The sequence below is a fragment of the Dromiciops gliroides genome, chromosome 1, assembly GCF_019393635.1.
Source record: "Dromiciops gliroides isolate mDroGli1 chromosome 1, mDroGli1.pri, whole genome shotgun sequence".
Lineage (NCBI taxonomy): Eukaryota > Metazoa > Chordata > Mammalia > Microbiotheria > Microbiotheriidae > Dromiciops > Dromiciops gliroides.
Window position 1 is genome coordinate 504,310,019 of NC_057861.1, and position 20,534 is coordinate 504,330,552.

At 41.3% G+C, this 20,534-nt stretch overlaps 1 protein-coding gene across 1 annotated transcript in view; it reads left to right on the forward strand.

The window, feature by feature from the left end:
• Nucleotides 1-20,534, forward strand: part of DRC3 (dynein regulatory complex subunit 3) — an 85,126-nt gene that overhangs the window by 28,168 nt on the left and 36,424 nt on the right. Inside the window, 5 exon segments of the mRNA XM_043978563.1 lie at nt 2,189-2,225; nt 2,228-2,334; nt 5,697-5,816; nt 6,141-6,253; nt 7,623-7,797. Of these exon segments, the coding sequence (XP_043834498.1) occupies nt 2,189-2,225; nt 2,228-2,334; nt 5,697-5,816; nt 6,141-6,253; nt 7,623-7,797 (552 nt within the window).

Here is a 20,534-nt window from a genome sequence, read left to right on the forward strand (position 1 = left end):
GGGAAAAAGACCCAAAAGTGGTATTGCTGGGTCAAAGGGTATGCACAGCTTTATAGCCCTTTGGGCATACTTCCAAATTCTTCTCCAGAATGGTTGGATCAGTTCACAGCAAGGAGTTATTTTCTTAAGTGAGCTTTTACCAGGCTGTTAATTCTTTTTTTCATAATTCTCTTGCAAGCTCTCATTCTTTTCCCATTTTTTCCTCTACCTCTTATTTGTTTTTAAAAACAATACTCAATTGGAAAGCTTGTAGAAACAGATGTTGAGAACTATTTTTACATGTAACTGGAAAAAAATAAAATACTTTTATCAGAAAAAAACCACTCTCTTTCTTTAAATTTTCCAAGAATCCTTGTTGTATTTGTGTCCAATCTCTATTTTTGAGGGTTTGCTTGCACATGTTTTTAAGTCATGGTTTTCTTCTGTGTTTGTATCTTGAGCTTCCTGGTAACATAGTAACTTCTTATGGTCGAGTTCTTTATTTTTTGTTTGCTCATTCCAGCCTATTTTTTTTTTTTTACTTTGGACTTTATGTTGGTGCTGGGGCTCTGTGAACTTCTGGGAGGGATTTTTGACCCGAGCTTCTCTCTTTTTATGTCCTCCTGCTACTTTCTTGGCTAAGTCTTTGGGCCTGTAAGTTTTCAGTTCTTTCAAAGCGGTGTAATTTGGGGAGAGGCCTAGGCCTGTTCACTGCCCCCTTGGTCTAAGCACTGAAAGTTCCTGACCCAAGTTTGGGTCTGTTGCCTTGTGTGTGGTTGAGTTTCAACAGACTGATGCTGGACACAGTCACACAGGAGGCTCTGCAGGTACAGAGCGATTGAACTGCTGGTTCTCCTTTGTTCTGGGACATTCCTGCCCTTGCTCATTCTATTCCAGGCTTATGTGCTGGGCTGAAAGTTAGGACTGGATCACTACTCTGCTCCTAGACTCAGAGCCACACAGCTACATCTCTGGAACTTGTTCCTTACTTAGTACATAGCTAAGGCCCCAACTTACTGATGACCACTCCTTTTTGCCCTGTGCCTGTGACCTGGAACTGTATAATGGGTGACAGAGCTACAAGGTGGCACCTGCTCCTGCTCCCAATGCTAGTTCTGGAGTTCCATGAAAGCTCTTTCTGCCTCAGGGCTTCCTGGGATGGTGCTCAGTCCCTAGGTGTTAGAATGCTCCAGCTGTTTGCTGCCTCTGCCTCTGTGCTGCATTCCTGGCCAACCCCGAGCCCAGTGTCTACAGACTTCCCTGACCTTCTAAGCTGCTCTTGGTTGGAAAAATGACTCACCATGGCCCTTTCTTGGCTCTTCGATCAGAATTTGGTCAGATGCATTTTCCAGCTTGTTAGGGAGGATTTTACTGATTGAGCCAGACAAAAATGTTTCCTGTCACTCTATTTTTGACTCCATCCTTCCATCTTGACTCCATCCTGAGACCTTCCTTTCCAGTTGCATTGGGGCTGCTTTGTACCAGGATTCTGGAGCTCCTTCTGTACATCCCTTGTCTAAGTGAAGGAGTCTATAGGGGGGGCTTCTATTTTGCCAGTTAACTATGTATTTTTAGGTTTCATTGTAGGTGTTTGTGAGAGGCATCTGGGCTTCCCTAGGTCCTAGAAAACTAGGTGTAGTAAATTGTAATATAAAGAAAGACTTCTTGACAGTCAGAACTGGCCTGAAGTGGAACTGCCTTCCTCAAGAAGTAGTGACTTCCCCTCACTAAAGGTCAAGTGGAGGGTGGATGGTCTCTTATTTGGACTTTTGTGCAAAGTCTTCCTGATCACCCACAAGCTAGATGGCTTTCAAGGGCTCTTTCAACTCAAAATCTGTGACTCTGTGTTCCAATTATTTGTGTTCTAGTTCATCAAAGTTTTATTATGAAGTTTCACATAATATATGACGTTTTGGTTATTCACAAACTTTAAAATCTGAATCTGAGTGATTGGTAGAAATTCCCATTCAATTTAGTTCAACAACATTTACTGATTATCTGCTGTGAAAGCTTCCAAGAAAAGGAATTAGCATCAGGCTACAGATTGGCTACCTTCAATAAAGTAATATTTTAAGTTTAAAAACCAGAAGTATAAACTTCAATATCTTGTATGAAATTGATGATAAGAGGGGAAAAGGGAAATTTTTATTTTAGAGTTTATTCTTGGCTCCATAATCCACTGAAATTGATTCTTTTAACATTGAAACAGATCATCTATCTGAGGAGATTTACATATTTACGTTCACTCAACTTGCTGGGAACCCCATCTGTGAGGAGGAAGATTATAAATTGTTTGTTACTGCCTATCTTCCTGATCTAGTGTACCTGGACTTCAGGCTTATTGATGCACACACGGCAAGTGCCTTTTCCTTTCATTGTTCTGTCCGTGAGAAAAAGAGCCTATGACCCATAATAAGTCCTCGAGAAAAAGGTGGCTTTGAGGTCAACTTTCCCAGTTTGTACATTACCTATGAAGTAAACCAAAACAAAGTGTAAAGGTGAAGGTTGATTACTTAAAGCAACTACCTTTATCAGGTGAAAACACTTCTGTTGAATCAGTCAATTGAAGTAATTATCTTAGTGTACACCCAGTCAAGAGCAAGTCTCAGCAACCCAGCCATTTGGGTGTTTTACAGTTTGGAGGAGAGAATAGTTCTAGCTGTGCACTCCTGAAAGGCAGTGGTGGGGGAGGAGTAAATCCTCTGTCTCCACCCCTACTCATCTTTACTACCTTACAAGAAGACAGCTTTGTGAACTGTGGAAAACCAGAGGATTTGAACTTCTTGCTGATATACTAGCAGTATTCTAGCAATGACTGGCAGTGTCTGCCTTGGGCGCTGAGGCAATTTCTAGGCATACTGAGGAAAGGCAGCTATATGACTCTACAAGGATGTCGTGCCTAAGGAAAACTTAATGAGGGCTGCACAAAGGAGAGAAAAGAATTTCCAGGACCTGTGAGGGTTTTTTGGTTGCTCAGTCCTTTCAGTCATTTCTAACTTTTTGTGACCACATTTGGGGTTTTCTTGGCAAATATACTGGAATGGTTTGCCATTTCCTTCTCCAGCTCATTTTACAGATAAGGAAACTGAGGCAAACAGGGTTAAATGACTTGCCCAAGGTCACAGAGCTAATATGTGTCTGAGGAAGGATTTGAACTCATGAAGATGAGTCTTCCTGACTCCAGGCCCAGGCCACTGCAACACCCAGTCCCCTCGAACCAGTGAGTTACCCCTTTGTAACATGTGTTAGTCTAAGCTTTAGCCCACTTTCTACTGGACACTCCATATGTATTTGTGGGAAGAGTGTCACAGACTTTTGGGGGGATCTTTCATACCAACTCTTCTTACCTTATCACCTTAGCAAATACCTCTTTTCTAAGAGTTAATTAAAGGGGCAGCTACGTGGCGCAGTAGATAAAACACCAGCTCTGGATTCAGGAGGACCTGAGTTCAAATGTGACCTCAGACACTTGACACTTACTAGCTGTGTGACCCTGGGCAAGTCACTTAACCCTCACTGCCCAGCAAAAATACCAAAGCAAAACAAAGAGTTAATTAAGTCCGACTGACTAAATGTACTCAATTGATAATCATTGAGGGCATGGTGAGGGCTCATAAGCAATAGTACCTAAGGCTTCTCCAATTCCCCAGCCAGGACTCCCTGCGTGCCAGTGTTGGTGGGGATTGGGACAGTTCACAAAACTGTCTAGAGTCTATTGCTATAAAAACAAAGAGCTGTTTTGCCTTACTAACTACAAAGTGGGGCTTTCATACCACCTTCCTCTTTATTTCCTTCCCATACCACTCTCATTTTCTTTTTCAGAGGCCATGATTAGTTCTTATCATTGAGTTAGATTTGGGATTGACCTTAGAGACTGTTGCATGCAAATCCCTCATTTTATTGGTGAGGAAACTGAGGCTTCAAAGGTTAAATGACTTGTCCAAGGTCACCCAGGGAAATGAAGTGACAGATCTGGGATTTGAACCCAGGACCTCTGATTCCAAAGTCAGCACCCTGTTGGTTAGTTTCCCCTTTCTCTATTAAGCAGTGAGATTTTTGTTATATAAAAACACCTGACCAATAAGTATCTAATACCTAACAATATGTAAACGTGAGAAGGATGTATGATTTTGTCAGGGCTTGAAAATCAAGGTGTGGGGAAATCAGGGTATTGAATTCAATTGAATTCGCTTTGCTATTAGTGTTTTCCCCTTTCTATTATTATAGATCTTTTCTTTTTTTGTGAGGCAGTTGGGGTTAAGTGACTTGCCCAGGGTCACACAGCTAGTAAGTGTTAAGTGCCTGGGGTTGGATTTGAACTCAGGTCCTCCTGACTCCAGAGCCAGTGCTCTATCCACTGCGCCACCTAGCTGCCCCGATTTCCCCTTTCTAAATAATCGTAATCACTTTATATTTGTGATCTGTTATCTTCCCTTTCTTCCATCTTCTGTAGGGATCATTTAACAAGCTCAGTTTATTGCACTTTCTGAAAAACAGTTCCTACCCTCAAAGAATTGACATTCTGCTGGGGAATACAACATATAAACAGATAATAAGTACAGCTCCTGTGTGAATCCAATCAATGCCACAACCCCTAGGTCTTTAGGAACTGGCATTGCTTTCTTCAGCCCAGAGTTTGCATTCTTCTCTGATGCATGGGGTTGTGTTCCTTGCAGATGCTTCTGCATCTGTGTCTTTTACTGTTCCTTCCAAAATGTGCAGCCCTACACTTGTCCAGTCTAATAACATGGCCAAAGGATTGGAATAAGAAAAGAGAGGAGAAACTCCACAGAAGAGTGACTCTCCAAACCAGAGCTCTTCTACCTGTAGAGTGGACGGACAGCTACTTTGTGAGCTTACTGATGGAATGATTTATTTTTATGCACCAGCCCAGAAGTGTGTCTGATTCTTATAGCCAATCACAAAATATTCCTTGTGGCATTATCAGTCTATAATGATTAAAGCACAAAATTTTGTCCTCTCAAATTGATTATGCATTAGTCTACACCTAATTTATACTTGTGATTGATTGGATTGAGGCATCCGACTCATTGGGATGGAGATAGAACCGGACTGGTACACTAGTAAATAAAGTTTGTGAGGCGGTGTAATAAAATTTCCCTCTTAACCTTTTCTTGTTATTCTTTATACAAGTCTTAAACAAATATAATACATCTTCTGTTTAAAAGTGGCAGGATTGGGGCAGCTAGGTGGCACAGTGGATAGAGCAACGGCCCTGAATTCAGGAGGACCTGAGTTCAAATCCAACCTCAGGCACTTAACACTTATTAGCTGTGTGACCCTGGGCAAGTCACTTAACCCCAATTGCCCTGCGCCCCCCCCTCCCCCAGCAAAAAAAGTGGCAGGATTTATATTGTTTATTTTCTGGCAAGGTCCTTTACCATACTCAGGAACAAATGCACCACTATAGGTGAAGATGAGAGTGTACTTTAGAACAAAAGATGAGGAAGAAGCTTTGTTTCAAAAATGATATCTGCGTATAACCTGAAAATGCTAAAAAAAAACCCAAAACCCAAATAATTTCATGGAAACATCCAAATATAATTCCCTTTACGAGGTACTTTGTGCAATCCTATAACCACGGAACAGTTTGAGAAGTCATGTCTTGGAGTACCACAAGTGCTGTGTCCAAATCTAACTTCTTTTACACCTGGGACAATACCCAACAATGGAAGGCCTTTCTTTTTGTTTGATAGAGAGAACTCGGTGATGCAAAATATCAGTACAGTATTTATGAACTGAAGCATCGGGAGAATCTGATCCAGAGCAAACTTGAAGAGGAGCAGGCAAATATAGCAGAGATGGAAAAACATAAGGTACCTTCCCTCCTATAGTGAGTTTTGCTGATGGTTTTTAGCCTTTGGGGGAATAAAGTAGCCAAAATCATGACTTCTGCTTTTTCTAGTAGGATGATTTCATGTGAAGATCACATTAATTGGAAAAAATGTGGAACCTATGAAATTTGTTTTTTTTGAGTTGAGAACAGAAGGCCCTGTATCTATGCATGGTCTGGTGGTGACCCTGCCAGGAGCATTCCCAAAACCTTTTGTGTTTCATCAGCTTGCCCGCTAGAATTAACTCTAGGTAGGCAACAGAATGGAACTTGGAATCACCATTGGTTGCCATATTTTCCTTCACAGGCTGCTTATGTTGAATACCTGAATGGTCCTTATCTGTTTGACAGCCTTTATTCAGAGGATGTTGAAGCTGCCAAGCTAGCCCATTTGCCAGGAGTTCCGGAGCTACTGGAGAAATATCCTTTTTCTGCTTTAAAAAATACTAACACGGGCAGCTAGGTGGCGCAGTGGATAAAGCACCGGCCCTGGATTCAGGAGGACCTGAGTTCAAATCCAGCCTCAGACACTTGACACTTACTAGCTGTGTGACCCTGGGCAAGTCACTTAACCCCAATTGCCTCACTTAAAAAAAAAAAAAGAATGAATAAAATAACACTTGTCACTTAACTAGCTGTGTGAACCCTGCGCAAGTCACTTAACCCTCATTGCCCTGAAAAAAAAAAGTACTAACACAAAAACGCTGAAAGGCTTTATTTCACTGAGAATCACTATTCATATTATCTAACCTCTATGGATGGAACTCTGGCAAACTCTTGGGGTTCCCAAATTAATACAAAGCTGTACGTCACTACTAGATAAGTCAAGGCAGCTTTTCACAAGTGTGTTTACATTTGCAGTCATGGAAAAATAAGAGCTTGAACACGTGCTTATCATTGGCAAATAGAAGACAAATTTAGCATAAATAAAAGAATAATCAATTATTTTCCTCTTTGTGTTAGAAATAAGAACAAGTTCTGATTCTTTTTTCACATGACTAATGCCGAAATATGTTTAATGCGACTGTACATATATAACCTATATCAGATTGCTTTCTGTCTTGGGGAGGGGGGAGGGAAGGGAGGGAGAGAGAAAAATTTGGAACTAGAACTCTTATAAAAACAAATGTTGAAAACTATTTTTTACATGTAACTGGAAAATAATAAAATACTTTGTGATTAAAAAGCAGCTGAGGAAAAAAAAGAAAGAAGAACAATTTACTTAACTGACAAGCAGAAGGTTAGACGTAAGAAAGGACTTCAGGGGTGAGACTTAAAACTATAACTTCCTGGCTCTGAAAATACCTAGCTATTTACCTGAATCTGATAGAAGTGTTCAGGCAGAGCAAGGATGTCTACAAGAAGTGGAAGGTTGGATCATATCTGTATTTCTCAGAAAGAGAATGATAGGAAGCACATAAACACCTCCCTGGTCCCCATTTCTCTGATCCCTGGTTTATATGTCATGGGGATCAATAAGACGATTTATTGTTTCTGCATCTCTACCACCAACAGCTATGTAAATTTTAGTCCAATGTAAGCTTAACATAGTGATTCCTTGATGTATTCCCACAAAGATAGTGGAATCAAATTAATCAGTAATAGAAAAAGACTTATGAAATTATATACTTGCCAGTGAAATGACTTCTCCACATCCTGTCCTTCTCCTTAAAATAAGCCAAATAAAATCAATTTAAGGCACTGGCATTGAAATTCATAAAATATCTCACTCTAGTTCTGCGAAAGAGGAGTCTGAGCTTAATGTGATGTTCCTTAACTTTACATTCACCTACAAAAACAAATTTGTTGCAATTTGCCAGAACATATTTGACTATGGCTTGATACAACAAGAGAAGAGAAAAGCAGAAGTGGACATTTTCTACGAGTGTCTTGGAGAGGCCCTTCACGACAATCGAGAGCAAGGGTTGAAAACAATCAGTGATTTTGAAAAGATACATTTCGAGGTAATTAATTACAACTCTTATGTAGTGAAGTGACTCACGTGACACTATGTGAGTTAGATATGTGGATTAAGTTAGTATGATGTCATGGGAGAGAACATTAGACCTAAAACTAAATCTAGATTAGAGTTTAGCCCAAGATACTTAATAACCACAGAACCATAGACAAGTGACAACCTCTATGAGTCTCGGGTTTGTTTTTTTTTTTACATCTGTAAAAATGGGGATAATTGTACTAATACTTGTTTTACCTACTTCAGAGGGTTGTTGTAAATAAAGTGTTTAAGTCTCCAGGATCTATGTAAATATGAGCAGTTATTATTACCTAGAAGTAGATGTTCATTATGGTGGAATTGTCCCCCTCAGAGAGAGCTGGGACTTGGGAGAGGTAAGGTAGATAGCCACTTAGGACAAAATCTTGTGTGTCCCAGGAGAGAGGAGGATGTCATACGAGAGACACAGAGAACTTATGAGCATTATTATTATTATTAATAATAATAATTATAATTATTATTATTTTGGTGAGGCAATTGGGGTTAAGTGACTTGCCCAGGGTCATACAGCTAGTACGTGTCAAGTGTCTGAGGCTGGATTTGAACTCAGGTACTCCTGACTCTAGGACCGGTGCTTTATCCACTGCGCCACCTAGCTGCCCCAAGAGCATTATTTTAAAAAATAAATGACGCTATTTTTATACCAAAGGTTCTCTTCTCATGGACATATAGATATTTATTTTGTGATAAATCCCATGTGTTAAATGCTCAAACACTGTGCATGAATATAGCCTTTTTTTTTTTTTTTTTTAGTGAGGCAATTGGGTTAAGTGACTTGCCCAGGGTCACACAGCTAGTAAGTGTTAAGTGACTGAGGCCGAATTTGAACTCAGGTACTCCTGACTCCAGGGCTGGTGCTCTATCCACTGCGTCACCTAGCTGCCCTGAATATAGCCTTTTAAAAGTTGTTTTAAACAAATAGAAGACTTTGTATTTTGGGGGCAGTGGATAAAGCACTGGCCCTGGATTCAGGAGAACCTGAGTTCAAATTCAGCCTCAGGCACTTGACACTTACTAGCTGTGTGACCCTGGGCAAGTCACTTAACCCTTACTGCCCCGCCCCCCCTGCCCCCACCAAAGTTCTTACTAGAGTGCAAAGTACTGTGTTAAGTCTGGGGATACAAATAGGGAAGTAAGATTGTTCCACTCTCAAGGAGCTCACAGTCTAGTGAGGGAGACAAACCATGTATTGCGTGGGACACATACTCACAGGGCACAATTTTCAAGCCTCACCAAGTTCTAATCCTAACTAGGTCTATTTTTTTCTTTTTCTTTTTTCCTTTTCAATGGTATTTTATTTTATTTACTTCCAATTACATGTAAAGAGAGTTTTCAATATTCATTTTTGTAAGATTCTGAGTTCCAAATATTTCTCCCACTGTCCTTCCCTCCCCCTCTCCCGAAGCCCTCAAGACCAAGGTCTGTTTTTTTGTTTTGGTTTTGTTTTGTTTTGGTTTTTTAGTGAGGCAATTGGGGTTAAGTGACTTGCCCAGGGTCACACAGCTAGTAAGTGTTAAGTGTCAGAGGCCGGATTTGAACTCAGGTACTCCTGAATCAGGGCCGGTGCTCTATCCACTGCGCCACCTAGCTGCTCCCCCAAGGTCTGTTTTTAAACAGAATGCTCCCTGGTTTATTTTCATTACCTTCACTCAGGGACGGTTCTGCTCCCAACACCGTCCCTCTGGGAAGTCTTTCATTTGTCATATTTCCTGTGCCTCTCCTTTCCCATTCTGTCCCTTGTAGTACCCTTCATTTCTGTCATTTGATCCTCACAACAATTCTTTGACGCAGGCAAGGATAAAGGATTATTCCCACTTTGCAAATTAGGAAATACAGAGTTTAAGGAGTGACTTGTTTAAGGTCACACAGTTAGTATAGAGAGAGATTTGGCCAAGGCGGAATTAGAACCCAGGCTTACTCCTAATCTAGCGTTCTTGACACTGTGACATGCTGCTTCTACATCAGTACTTCAGAGGACGGACAAACTTAATCACAGTCAATCATCACACATTATGAAGTGTCTGCTACATGATGGAAACTGTGCTATGCAATGGAGGTACAAAGACTAAAAGGAAAGAGATCTTACCTTCAAAGACCTTATGTTCTATGTGGGGAAGCCACATGGACATAATATGTTTGTACAAAATAAATAGAAATTATATTGAGGAGAGCTACACTAGCAGCAAGGGAGGCAGGAAAGGCTTCGTGCAGAAGATATCAATTCAGCAGAATTTAGAAGGAAAAAACAGGGTTTTAAGAGGTAGACTTGAAGTGGGAGGGCATCTCAGGCAACAGGGGACAGGCCCTGCAAAGGCATGGAGGCGGGAGATGGAATGTTGTGTGTGAGTAAGAGCATTAGGGGGGGGGGCAGCTAGGTGGCACAGTGGATAAAGCACCGACCCTGGATTCAGGAGGACCTGAGTTCAAATCCAGCCTCACACATTTGGCACTTACTAGCTCTGTGACCCTGGGCAAGTCATTAACCCCAATAACCTCACCAAAAAATTTTTAAAAAAAGGAAGAGCATTAAGGTCCACTTGATTGTACTACAGAGTTCAGGGAGTTAGAAAGTTAGGTTGTGACCAGGTTTTGAAGCACTTTAAAAGCTCAGAAGAACTTAGTATTTGATCCTAGAGGCAATAGAGAGTCATTCAGATTTATTAAGTAGGATTTTTTCAGAAGAGATATAGTGAGTGGTAGTTTAAGAGAACTTGCAGATCCAGAAACCTAATGGTCATTTATTCTAGCCATTCCTTGGACCCTGCCTAAGGTTCTACTTGGCCTGCCTGGCCTTTGATGAACAGAAACCTCCCAAAACATGGGTTCAGCCTTTCTTGTGGTCTCCTATTAGTGATATTCATGTATTAGTCTTTTGTGTTCTCTTTTCCCTTGCCCGTGTACTTTTCCAAGAATAATGTTTCCGGTGATTCACGTATGCCCAGATTTTCTGTGGATTCCTGCTATAAAAATCTATATCTGCATTGTAACTCCCTTATTCATCTTCCATGAACCATATAAGAAGAGGTTCCTGATGTGCATTGAGTTGAGTTTTTTGCAAGATCCTTTCTCAATTTTTCAAATGCTTTTTCCTCATCTACCAACTCATCATAAGTCCCATGACTTTTTCGATTGCATGTCATTCCTTAGGGATACCCTTAAATAAATTCAATCCCACTAGCTGTGTGACCCTGGGCAAGTCACTTAACCCCAATTGCCTCACCAAAAAAAAAAAAAAAAGAACTGGAGAAATGGCAAGAATATCTCTGCCAAGAAAACCCCAAATGGGGTCATGAAGAGTTGGATATGACTGAAAACAACTGAACAAAAAGGATATCCTGGTTCTGTCCGGTGCTGTCCCTCCCATAGTTCTACACCAGGATTAGTCCAGATCCTCTAATAGGCTCTCTCTGCTTATCTCAGCAGCTGATCATGTTCTCAAGTCTCTTCTTGCCAGTTCTGGCACCTTCTGTCCATAACTCTTTGGGAATCAAGGTTCATATGTCCAGTGGTCAGTCCCTCCTCTAAGTCTTCCTGCCCTAAAGTTGGGCTAGGGATTGTTGGTAACTTTCGAGAGACCATTTCAGTTGATTGATGAGATCAGAAGCCAGAGTGACGAATGATTGTTAGGGAATGGCTGTGAAAGGAAGGAATATTGGGTGATAATTTGAGGGGTTGATAGTTTCTAATGAAGATTTTTTTTCATGTTGGGGGACCCTTGGATGTGTTTGCACATAGTAGGAAAGGAAACAGTAGGTAGAGATTGAAGATTTTGAAAAGAGGAATGATTGGGGGAAGAGGGGCAATATGCTAGAGAAGACAGGAGGGGATGGGATCAGGAGGCCTTGTAGAGGAGTTGGCCTTGGTGAGAAGATACTGGAGTCAAGGAAGAGAAGATGGGGGATCATGCAAGGGGTTTTGAGATGTAAAGAAGGAGAGAGGGAGCAACTAGGTGGTACAGTGGATAAAGCACCCAGCCCTGGACTATCCAACTCAGACACTTGACACTTACTAGCTGTGTGACCCTGGGCAAAGTCACTTAACCCTCATTGCCCTGCAAAAAAGAAGGAAAGAACAGACTACTTATGATGAATATCTGTATTTTCTCAGTAAAGTATGAGGTGATGTTTTCATCTGGCATTCGTCTGACAGAGGAGGTACAAATCATGTGTGAGGCTTTTGAACAGCCCCTTTGGGCAGTGGATAGAAAATTAATTAGGGTTGAGTAACAGGATTGTCTTGTTGAGGTAAGGGCTCAGTTGAAATCAGATAACAAGTTTATGGTGGATACTGTGAATTTGGTTATATGATTTTCTTTAGGAACACAGAAGGCAGATGGCAGTAGTATTCAAGGATTGAAGTTTGACAAGGAGTAAGTTACAGAAGAGAAAGGAGGCAAGGGAACTGTTTAACTATAGGTTTAAGACTGGGAAGGGAGGAAAGTTCATTTAGAGCAGTGGTTAGATCACATGGGAGAATGCTAAGGGATGGAAAGAATGGATGACTCCAGTGAGTGTGAAGACTAGGTTTTGAAAAGTTAAGATATATATAGAGAGATGGAATGATGAGAGGTTTCAGTTCTGAAAGAAGGATTTGGGGGATTTTTGAAATGTGACAACTCAGATGTGTAGTCATATTATTCAGTTGCCTTAAAGGTATTAAACAGTTTTCTATTCAATCCCCATTCACCCCTTCTAGTTGGCTTACTCCTCGTCTATCTCTTATCCTTACAGACAGTCCCTTGTTAGTTCATCTTTATGCTATCCCTAGGCCCAGGCTGAACACTCTTTCTTTGCTCCTTTGATCCCTGTCTGAGCCTAGGTCAGAGTGGTAAGCACTTTTTTTCCTTTTAAATTGTATTTTATTTTTCCCAATTACATGTAAAGATAATTTTTAACATTCATTTTTATATAGAATTTTGAGTTCCAATTTTTTGTGCAATCACGTAAAACATTTCCATATTACTCATGTTGTGAAAGAAGAGAACAGAACAAAAGGAAAAACACCAAAAAATAGGTAAAAATTAGTACGCTTCGATGTGCATTCAGACTCCATAGTTCTTTCTCGGATGTGAATAGCATTTTCCATCATGAGTCTTTTGGAATTGTCTTGGATCATTAGCTGAGAAGAGCTAAATCATTCATAGTTGATCATCACACAGTGTTGCTGATACTATTTACAATGTTCTCCTGGTTCTGTTAACTTTACTTAGCATCAGTGTATGTAAATCTTTCCATGTTTTTCTGAAATCCACCTGCTCATCATTTCTTAAAGCATAATAGTATTGCATTCCATTCATATACCACAAACTTGTTTGGCCATTCTCCAGTTGATGGGCATCCCCTCAATTTCCAATTCTTATGGCAAGCACTTTGGAGGCGACTTTGAAAAGCGATGATTCTTAACTGTCGGAACACACACAAGGTAGCACTCTCCTGTGTTTGTGGGTCCACTGAATTCATTCCAAACCTATTGAATTTCTCACATATCCTGCACCTCCTTGGCTAATTGATTGTTGCTCTTCACCTATTCCTTTCTTGGAATTTCACATTCACTGTCTTCCCTCTTGTGCTACACATTGATTTCAAGTGAAGAACTACAGCCTGGACTGAATTCTTCTTGTTCCGTCCTTGTTTCTCCTCATCTTCTCTGTTCCTGAAGGTTATCTCACCAGACAGACTCCGATTCTCCTCGTTTTCTCAGGCCCCGGATGGCAGAAATAGCTTACATCTCACCTTGGCTGTCCCCATCACAGTAGATGTCTTTTGGCAAGACAAAGCCAAGGTTTGGTATCACCTTTTCCGGGAGTGCTTAAAGCATTGGCCAGAGATGCCTCCTCGGTGGCCCTAGGGCTACTTAACCCCTTGAACTCACAAAGTGACCTCCAAGCCTCGATATGTCCATCTAGGAAATTAGTACTTGTTCTTCTGAGACCAGAAAAGGAGAAGCAGAAGAGCCAGTCAGTGCCAAGCCTGGATCAGGCTTACTAGTCAGTGAGTCAGTCAGGCTGACTAGTCAGTGAGTCAGTCGGTAAGCACTGATTAAGCACTTTCTGCATTCCAGCACTGTGCTAAGCTCTGGGGAAGACAAAGAAAGGAAAAAGACAGTCTCAAGCAACATACAGCCTCATACGTGAGGCAACGTGCAAACAGAGATATAGAAACAAAAACACATAGAGGATAAATTGGAGCTAATCAACAGAGAGGAAAGCACTGACACTTAATGGGAAAGGACAAGGGCTTCTTACAGAAGATAGTACTTTAGGCTGAGACTTGAAGTCAGGGAAGCTGGGAGGGAGGGGGTGAAAAGTGAAAGTGCCTGGAGTTGGAAGATGGGAGTGTCTAGTATGAGGAACAGCAAGGAGGCAGGTCACTGGGTCACTGAGGATGGGAAAATAAAGTGTAATAAGACTGGAAAGGTCGGGGGCGGCATAGAGAGGGTTTAAAAAGCCAACCAGAGGGGCAAGCTAGGTTGGCGCAGTGGATAGAGCACTGGCCCTGGATTCAGGAGGACCTGAGTTCAAATCCAGCCTCAGACACTTAACACTTACTAGCTGTGTGACCCTGGGCAAGTCACTTAACCCTAATTGCCTCACACCAAAAAAAAAAAAAAAAAAAGCCAACCAGAGGCTTTTAATTTTATCCTGGGAATGCCCATCCATTGGGGAATGGCTAAACAAGCTGTGGTATATGATGGTGATGGAATATTATTGTGCTAAAAGAAATGACAAGCAGCATGATTTCAGAAAGGCTTAGAAAGACTTGTATGAACTGATGTACAGTGAAGGGAGCAGAAGCAAGAGAACTTTGTGTACAGAGACAGAAATATTGTTTGGTGAAGAACTGTAAATGACAACTATCCTCAACAATACAATGATCCAAGACAGGCCCAAAGGACTATTGATGAAACATACTATTCACCTCCAAAGAAAGAACTGATATTGATGGAACACAGACTCTTCAGTCTATTTTTCACTTTTTAAATGTTTATTATTGTTATTTTCATGATATTTTAAACTTTCTTTCATTTTTTAATTTATTCAGGTTTACTTATACAAAATGACTAATATACATAATCATACATGTATAACCCATATTTGATTGTTTACTGCCTCAGGGAAGGGAGAGAGGAGGGAGGGAAGGACGGATAAAAATTGGAACCCCAAACTATAAATAAAAATGTTTATTACTTAAACAAACCCTTGTAACTAGAAAGGAGTACATTGATGTCTAATACACATGTAATCGTACGGGAAAGATGTGGTTAGAATCTCTCAGCCATGGCTTTCTTGATCAATTACTTTTGCAAAATGTACACTAATATTAAATACATGGATATTTAATTTTAAAAAAATTATCCTGGGGGGGAATAGAGAACTATTGAGGTTTATTAAATGGGGTAATGTGGCCAGACCTACGCTTTAGGGAGATCAGTTTGACAGCTGAGTGAAGGATAGACTGGAGCGGGGAAGAAACTTGAGACAGGAAAGCCAACCAGAAGGCTATTGAAATAGTCCAGTTGTGAAGTGATGACCAGGGTGGTTGCAATATCAGAGGAGAGGAGGGGAGCATATACAAGAGAAGTTACAGAGGTAGAAATAATTAACAACTGTTGTTGATGTTGTTTGTCCTTCATTCTTTTTTTTTCCTTTCCTTTTCCTTTTCTTTTTCTTTCTTTCTTTCTTTCTTTTTTTTTTTTTTTGAGGCAATTGGGGTTAAGTGACTTGCTCAGAGTCACACAGCTAGTAAATGTTAAGTGTCTAAGGCCGGATTTGAACTCAGGTCCTCCTGAATCCAGGGCCAGTGCTCTATCCACTGAGCTGACTGAATATTGGGGGGTGAGAAAATGAGGAATTGAGGATGGCACCTAGGTTCTGAGCCTAAGTAACCAGGGAAATGGTAGTACCCTTGACAATAACAGGGAAGTTAGGAAGAGAACTTTGGTGGGGAAACAGGAGTTCAGTGATAGACATGTTGAGTTTAAGATGTCTTCAGGATATTGTTATGGTGGAATAAAGAAACCAACTTTCATCCAGGCAGATGATTTATTTAGCAAGACATGTGATTGTAAATACAAATTGAGAACAAGGCTCTCAGCAGCCAAGGACACCGACCATTGATTCTACACAGTTAATATACAATTAGGTGGAAATGAAAAACGGGAGGGAAAAAGCATTATAGGGATTGAGACACCTGGTCTCTTACTAGTGGAGAGATTGGAGATGGAGATGCTGAGGTGAGAGGGAGAGGGGTAGCTTTGTGATATTCCTTAAGTCAGGTGACTGGAGGGAGAAGTAATCTTGTGACTTCTCCAAAATCAGGTGACTTCCAAAAAGTTGAAACTTAACTTCACAAAATAGTGGATAAGGGCAAAATAGAGTCACTAATGCTATTTTTTAAAAATGTAACAACATCCAGTTCAAAATGTCAAATAGGTGGTTGGCAACTTGAGAGTACAGGTCAGGAGAGAGGTTAGGACTGAAAAAATAAATCTAAGAGTGATCTGCATAGAGATGACACTTAAATCCGTGGGAGATAATGGAATCACCAAGTGCAATATGACAGAAGGAGAAAAGGGCTCAGAACAGAGCCCTGGGGGGACATTCATATTTAACGGGGGGACAGGAGACAGAGGGACGGGTAGAAGGAGGACCAGGAGAGAGTAGTGTCATGGAAACCTAGAGAGAAGATAATATAAAGGAGAAGAAAAAAGTGACCGACATTGTCAAGCTGCAGAGAGCACATGAAGGATGAGAATTGAGGAAAAGGCCATCAGATTGGCCAATTAAGAGAACATTAGTGGGGCAGCTAGGTGGCGCAGTGAATAAAGCACTAGCCCTGGATTCAGGAGAACCTGAGTTCAAGTCCGCCTCAGACAACTTGACAGTTACTAGCTGTGTGATCCTGGGCCAAGTCACTAACCTTCATTGCCCTGAAAAAAAAGAGAGAACATGAGTAACTATGGAGAGGTAGACCTTCAGTTGAATGATGAGGTTGGAAGCCAGAATGCAGACAGTTAAGAAAGGAGAAGAAAGGAGAGCAGAAACATTGTTAGTAGACAGCCTTCTCAAGGAGTTTAGTCAGAAAATAATAACGAACTTTATATAGCACCTACTCTGAACCAGGCACTGTGCTATGTGCTTTACAATTATTATCTTCTTTGATCCTCACAGCAATGCTGGGAGTTGGGTGCTCTTATTATCCCCATTTAACAGATGAGGAAACTGAGGCAAATGGAAATTAAACCACCACTTGCCCTCGATACAGATAGTATGTGTCTGAAGCTAAATTTGAACTCATATCTTCCTGACTCTTAAGTCTGGCACCCTATCCATTGCACCACCTAGCTGCGCCTAAAAAGGGGAGAAGAGATAAAGGATCATAGTTAGCAGAGATAGATGGATGCAGTGACGGGGGTTTTGAGGATGGGGGAGATATAGGTGTGTTTGTGGGCAGCAGGAAATGAGATAGTAGACAGAGAGAGATTGAAAATAAGTGAGAACGTAGATTGTCAGAGGAGGCAGGTCTGCTGGAGAAGATAGATGGAGTGGGATCGCTTATGCATGAGGAGGGGTTTCCCTTGGCAAAGAGAAGGACCGCCTCTTCATGTGAATGAAGGATGAGTCATGGGAGATGGAGAAGAGGGAGCCACCTGTAAATGGCCTCAAGATTTTCAGTGAATTATGAGGAAAAGCCGTCAGCTGAAAGGGTGGGGGAGGAGAGCCATTGGAGCTTGAGGAGGGGGTAGGAACGGTTTGGAAAAGTTGCTGTTGGTGAGTGGCCTAGGTAGATGTAAAAGGATGGCCTTGCTTGCCATGGCTTTTAGATACCAAGCGCTTAGCAATTCACTATTTCCACTGGCGTGGGAAGGACTGTTTGGCACATGGAGAGTCTGAGGAAAAAGAGAGCCAGTCATTGCATTTGTAAGAGGCCACTGAGTCACCTGTTCTTGCGTCTTCAAAGTACAAGAGTTCTCCAGTACTGAGTGATATGCAGGTTGGCCAGGATGTTTGTGATTCCTGGTTGAGGTGGCACATGTGGTAAAACAGAATTGGGAACGTGAGCTTTGCATCTGTCTGGTTTATAAAAGCTTTCCTTTATTTTACACAAAAATGTCCAGTCTTGGATGCTTTTTAGAGCTGTTTCCATTATTTAGTTCCCAGAGATTCTAGGGCAGTTCTTGATTGAATGAAATGGTTAGAGTGGAATGGAAAGGTTCATCCTTTTCACCTCTTCCTAGGATGCAGAAATCCATTATTTACAGCAACTAGGGGCCTATAAAGAAAACAACTTCACTGGCCTGAGCTTAGTTTTGGAAACAGATCATCTCAGAAGTCTAGAGATGTAGGCAGAATAATGAAACTGTGATTAAATTGCAAAGGTAAGTGGCAAACAAAGCATCCTAAGGAGTTTTCTTTCTTCTCTAACTAGGTCTTCCACTCCCATGGAACAGCCTCAGTAGGGAGGTTTTACCTAGCCTTTGTTCAGAAAAGTTACAAATGTTGACCTGGGAAGGGTTGGGGCAAGAGCTTCACAGAGATTTTAAGACTTCAACATATCAATATACTACAATAAACATGTATGTTCAGACATACCTTCTCTTTTTTATCTTTTTTGTTGGGGGGGGTAGTGTAATGAGGGTTAAGTGACTTGGCCTAGGGCCACACAGCGAGTAAGTGTCAGATTTGAACCTCAGGTTCTCCTGAATCCAGGGCCGGTGCTTTATCCACTGTGCCACCTAGCTGCCCCCATACATACCTTCTCTAACAATATCAATTCTTTTACTGAGGAAGGCTGGCACTTGTAGGAATAGAATCCTAAATAGTACAACATATCACGTATATACTTTATAAGCAGGGGTACAGGACACCAGATACCAGACGTTGTATTTGTTGGCCACCCCTTGTGCCATCTTTAAATATTGACACATTTATGGTTATTGACTACCTAGGGAAGGTTTTGAGTTGAGCTGGACCTTGGATACTTTGATAGAATAAACAGAATCAGTGCCTAGGGAAACGTTTAAGGGCCCTTTGAGTCCCTTCATGACCCAAAGCTCCTCTGCTATCTTCTTTGCTTACCACACAGTGACATAGTACAAGGAAGCACTTGGGCACTCATACAGATACCAATATGGGGAAAGGGCTGGGTTCTTACAAAAAGAGCTTTTCCCACTCCCTTGATCCCCATCATGATGGACTCAGTTACATAGTGGCACTAAGATTCACAAGTTACTTGGGGTATTTTCTATAGTAATTTGTAGAAATTACAATATGAGGGGAAGTTGAACATTGTGGTAATAACACGGAAACTGGTTCTATAATGTTGGGTCTGAATGTTCTAGGGCTGTTTGATCCCTAGGAAAGACAAAGATTATGTTGGAAATGCTAGTTCATGCATTGAAAACCTCCACATTATCAATGGGTAGAAGAGCCAGGCCGGGAATGCAGCAGGTAACAGCCCTTCCCAATCAAAGGAAAAGTAGAACTTTGGGAAATTGGGCCAGGGGTCTTGGGATTACCTTTATAGGCCTGTCTCCCCAGCAGTCTAATGCATGCACCTAGACCTGACTTAAAATGGAAATGTTCCACTTAGCACTCCAGGAGGTGGCCTGCTAATGTTTTCCTCTCAGCATATTCCAGTTGATGACTTATCAGCACAAATACCTTTGCCATGAATCAAAATGAGGTCATAGGCACTAAGTGAAGCACATCTACAATCCCTGAAAGGTTCTACCTTCACATCAGAAGTTTCACTGTTTAAAATTAAGGTAGAGAGGGGCAACTAGATGGCGCAGTGGATAGAGCACTGGCCCTGGAGTCAGGAGGACCTGAGTTCAAATCCATACCTCAGACACTTGACACTTACTAGCTGTGTGACCCTGGGCAAGTCACTTAACACCACTGCCTGCAAAATAAAAAAAATTTTAAAATAAAATTAAAGTAGATAGTGAGGTGGCACAGTAGATAGAGTGGTAGGCCAGAAGTCAGGAAGGACTCACCTTTGTGAGTTCAAATCTGGCCTCAGCCACTTACTGCCTGTGTGACCTGGACAAGCCACTTACCTTTGCATCAGCTTCTTCATCTGTAAAATGAGCTAGAGAAGGAAATGGCAAACCAGTGCAGTATTTTGTTCAAGAAATCCCAAAACAGGGTCACAAAAAATTGGACACAACTAAACAATAAAAATTTAAAGTCAACAGTACTACTGGAATTGGTTTGCAATTTATAATATTTAACAATCATTTTGGTTATCCAACTTTTGTGCCTAAGAGCTTCTAACTTACTTTATTGTCTTTCTCATTTCCAGCCCCTGCCTCTCATTCTTAGATAAGAGAACACTTTCCTTTTGTTTGGGGCAAACTGCCCTCAGTTTACCCAATAACTCGAGGAGACCACCAAGTCAAGCAGAGACAGATTTATTACATTCCTGCAGGAATGGGCAAACTCAATATCTGAGTCGCAATAGCTAATACATGCCTTGACCTTTTATAGGAATGTTGGTCAGAGGGGAAGTCCCCACGCACACTAGGGCAAGCTCACAACTCTATCATTCAATCCTGTCTCACCCAGGGTGCGTGTTTAGCTCGTGATCAATGTATGGAGACATGCATATGTATTCCAGGAACAAGGGGAAAAGGGGAGGGGGAACAAGGTCAAACTGAAGGAAGAGGGAACGGGGGAGTGACAGA